Below are 3,483 nucleotides of genomic sequence, written 5' to 3' on the forward strand. Positions count from 1 at the left end.
GCCACAGAGCGGGGGCGGCTGGGCAACGCGGCTGGGCACAGGTGCGCGGGCGGGCGGACATCGCCGCGGGCCTCCGCCCCGGGCCTTGCCTGCTGCTCGAAGTGGATGGTGCCCTGCACCGGGCCGTCGCCCTTCAGCACGCACACGGCCTTGGTCGCCATGACTCGCGGGGCGCGCGGGCCGGTCAGGGGCCGAGGACTGCGCTGGACACACGCGACGCAGCAGGACACACCGGAGCAAACCGACCTGCGCGGGGCTCGGCTGCTTTATAGGCCGGAGCTCAGCGCCCGCCCACCCTGGCCCAGAACCAATCGCCGCCCGCGGGATCTGCCCCCTCCAATGGCGGCCTGGGACGAGTGCTGCGCGGGGGCGGGGCTAAGGGCCTCGTGGGGACACCCGCCCCCGGCGCCGGTCCGCTTTACCTCGCCTGAGAAGGCTCTAGAAGGCCAGGCCACGGAGAACGACCTTTCGCCTCCAAAACGTGTAATCCGCTGATCGGTCCCGCGGAACCCGGGAAGACGAGGTCTGTACATCCGGCCGCCCGGGAGATCTGAAGCTGCTTCGTCCAGAAATGTAATAAATAAGGACTGAGTTTGGTCATCTCGTCCCATTTGCTTCAGGACCTACCAAGATGGATGCTTTTGTAGTTTTCATTTTTATTCTGTTTTAGGTTGTCTGATGGTGTTTAAAATTGAGACTTTTCAAACTCTGGCCTTCTTTTGCAGTTTTCTTAGTTCCTGGCACGCAGAATTTCTGGTCTGGTTAGCAGGATTTTGGTTTGGGGCGGGGGAGTTCTTTTGTTTTCTGGCCAAGGCACAAGGTACCAAAATAACCCCGATTGGCTTTTGTGCCTCGTGCATTTTTTTTTTTTTTTTTTTTTTTAATCTGTGCTAAGGCCACACACTCAAGGACAAGGATAGAATGGTTAAGTAATTTATTCCAGCTCCATACAACAGAGGAGAGAAACGTTAATCTTTCAAGGAAAACATTTCAACAACATTGTGAAATGAGCAAACAGTGCAAACTATTTTCGTGGGTGTTTTTTTTTGTTTGTTTGTTTATTTTTGTTTTTAATAAAAGGATCAACGTGTTTACATGTGTGCTCAGCAGTGTCTAGAAAGACAGAGCGATCAGAGGTACCTCTCCGGAGTGCAAAATAAACCGTCCCTGAACTTGTTGTTACAGTGAACATGCATCAGGCTTTTTAAAACCAGAGGGCAATGGGGAGAGGAGAGTGTGCACCCTGCAGCCCCTGGGGTGTTGGGGAATCACACAAGTGGCCCACTGTTTTCTGATCAAGAGTAGGTTCACCTAACCTGCAGGACACGCTGTTTCACCTGAGTGGCTCCTGGAGTGGCAGGTGGCAGTGCCCTGGCTCTCAAGGTGTGGGGTGAGGCCTCAGGAGTTGCACTGATGCCTTGTTCCCTGGGGAGCACTTGTGTATTGATGGCATTCCTTGTGCCCCGTGAAACGCAAGCTGGGAACAAGACCTTACTTCAAGGAGAAGAAGGTGAGAAGAGGGCATCACAGGACAAGTTAAGAGAAAGAGACCACAGAGAGGTGCTGCCCTGGGACCACCTTTGGGGATTTCTGTTCTGTTTGTTTTGTGGGGTTTAAAGTGTCTGCCTCAGCAGCTGTTAGTACAATCCACATCCCCCCTACTGATCGGAAGGCAGGATTCATTTTGTAAGGTTTTTTTGAGACAGCGTTTTGCCATGTGTTGTGCCTCAAACTCATGGATCCTCCTGCCTCCGCTCCTGAGTGCTGGGATTACCAGTGTGCACCACCACATCCAGCAGGATTTAGTTTTGAGGAAAACAGGGTACTGAAGTCTAAATCAAGCCCTCTATGAAACAAGAACAGAAACTACTCCAGCCACCTTTGGGGTACCCTTTCAGTTATTTATCTATGTAGACCATGTAATTCTAATGCATCAGAGGTAAGCACCCTGTTATGTTCACATAACATGCTGCCATTAAGAAGTGTGCATATTTATTTGTTTGTTTACATAATAGGCTTAGTACAGGGTCTCACTATACAGATTGGACTCACAGTGATCCTCCTGTTTTCAGCCTCCCCAGCACTGGGATTACAGAGAGCCACCATACCCAGTCTCAGTCGCCACCTCAGCTCGCCCCGGGGGTGGGGCCAGCACTTCAACCCACTGAGCTATCTGGCCAGCCCTGAAGTGTGCATATTTATAATTTGCCTGTTGTATTTACTAGCATTCTCCAGATAATTGCATGCTAAACAGTTACCTATGTGAAAATGCCAGCCGAAGGGCTCCTGCCCAAGGCCCAAGTTTCTTCAGCTTCCAAAAAGTTGGCAGATTTCACTTCACTGTAAATTTGCCAAGAATGCAGCTCATGGATACAAAGAACTGCGCTCTGATAGTTACAACTCTCTGGCTGTTCAGAGGAAGCAAGAACAGTCCTTGGACAGGGAAGGGCCTTGTGTCCTGCAGACCAGAGACACTCTGGTTTGGTGTGGTCTGGTTTAGTTTGGTTTTCTTGAAACAAGGTCTCACCATTGGTTCAGGCTGGCCACCAGCCCCCCTTAAGTGCTCGGCTTACAGGTGTAGACCACCATGCCCATTAGAAGAGGCATTCTGAGCGTCCTTCGTAAGTGCTCAGCTTACAGGTATGGACCACCATGCCCAGCAGGAGAGGCATTCTGAGCGTCCTTCCTAGTTCCTCATCCAGGGCCAGGCCAGGCTCTACACTTCAGAGGCCAAGTTCTTTTTTGTTGTTGTTGTTGGGGTTTTGTTTGTTTTGTTTTTTGTCTTTTTGAGACAGGATCTCTCTGTGCAGCTCAGGCTGGCCTTGAGCTTGCTTTGTAGCCCAGGCTGGCTTTGAACTTACAATGATCCTCCTGCCTCACCCTCCTAAGCACTGGAATTATAGGCATGCTTCACCATGCTCAGCTCAAGGCCCTGTTCTGTCCCTCCTCAGGTGACATCTCCCAAGAATCAGTACAGCTGAGAAGCTACACCCATGTACCCTTGCAGCTCCTAGAATAGGACTGTGATGAGTTGCTAACCCTGTGATACCGTGCTTACCAATATTTGTGTCCTCTTAAATCCAGTCCCCTCACCTCCTCACTGTAGGGCTGATAAGTCCTTGCTGAGGAGGTTTAGTGGCATTCCTGGCTTCTTCTCGTCAGATACTAGTGTCATCCTCAATCTGTGACACCTTCCAGACTGTGACAAGGAAAATATATGCAGACAGTGCCTGTGCACCCCTAGTTGAGAATCATGCTCTAAAACACTGAGGAAACATCCAAGACCCGAGGATCCCCTGCTTGAAGAGCCTGGATGTCATGAATAGGTCAAGTGAGGACTGTGCCCCCAAAGCTGACCAGAGGCCCCTCCCAGTGTGACAAGGACCAGAGGTGAGGAGATGAGTAAAGGCCAGTAGCAGACAGAAATCAAGAATTCCACTTGGGAATGAACCTGCCTTCAGATCCCTAAAAGGCATTTATTGA

The 3,483-nt window shown here is 50.9% G+C and overlaps 1 protein-coding gene across 1 annotated transcript in view; it reads right to left on the reverse strand.

The window, feature by feature from the left end:
* Window positions 1-254, reverse strand: part of Sod1 (superoxide dismutase 1) — a 7,186-nt gene extending 6,932 nt beyond the window's left edge. The window contains exon 1 of the mRNA XM_023705552.1: window positions 90-254. Coding sequence (XP_023561320.1) covers window positions 90-161 — 72 coding nt within the window. The 5' untranslated portion in view covers window positions 162-254. The remainder of the gene's footprint in view (window positions 1-89) is intronic.
* Window positions 255-3,483: the final 3,229 nt, after the last annotated feature.

Source organism: Octodon degus, unplaced genomic scaffold, assembly GCF_000260255.1.
Source record: "Octodon degus isolate 3935 unplaced genomic scaffold, OctDeg1.0 scaffold00225, whole genome shotgun sequence".
NCBI classification, from domain to species: Eukaryota; Metazoa; Chordata; class Mammalia; order Rodentia; family Octodontidae; genus Octodon; species Octodon degus.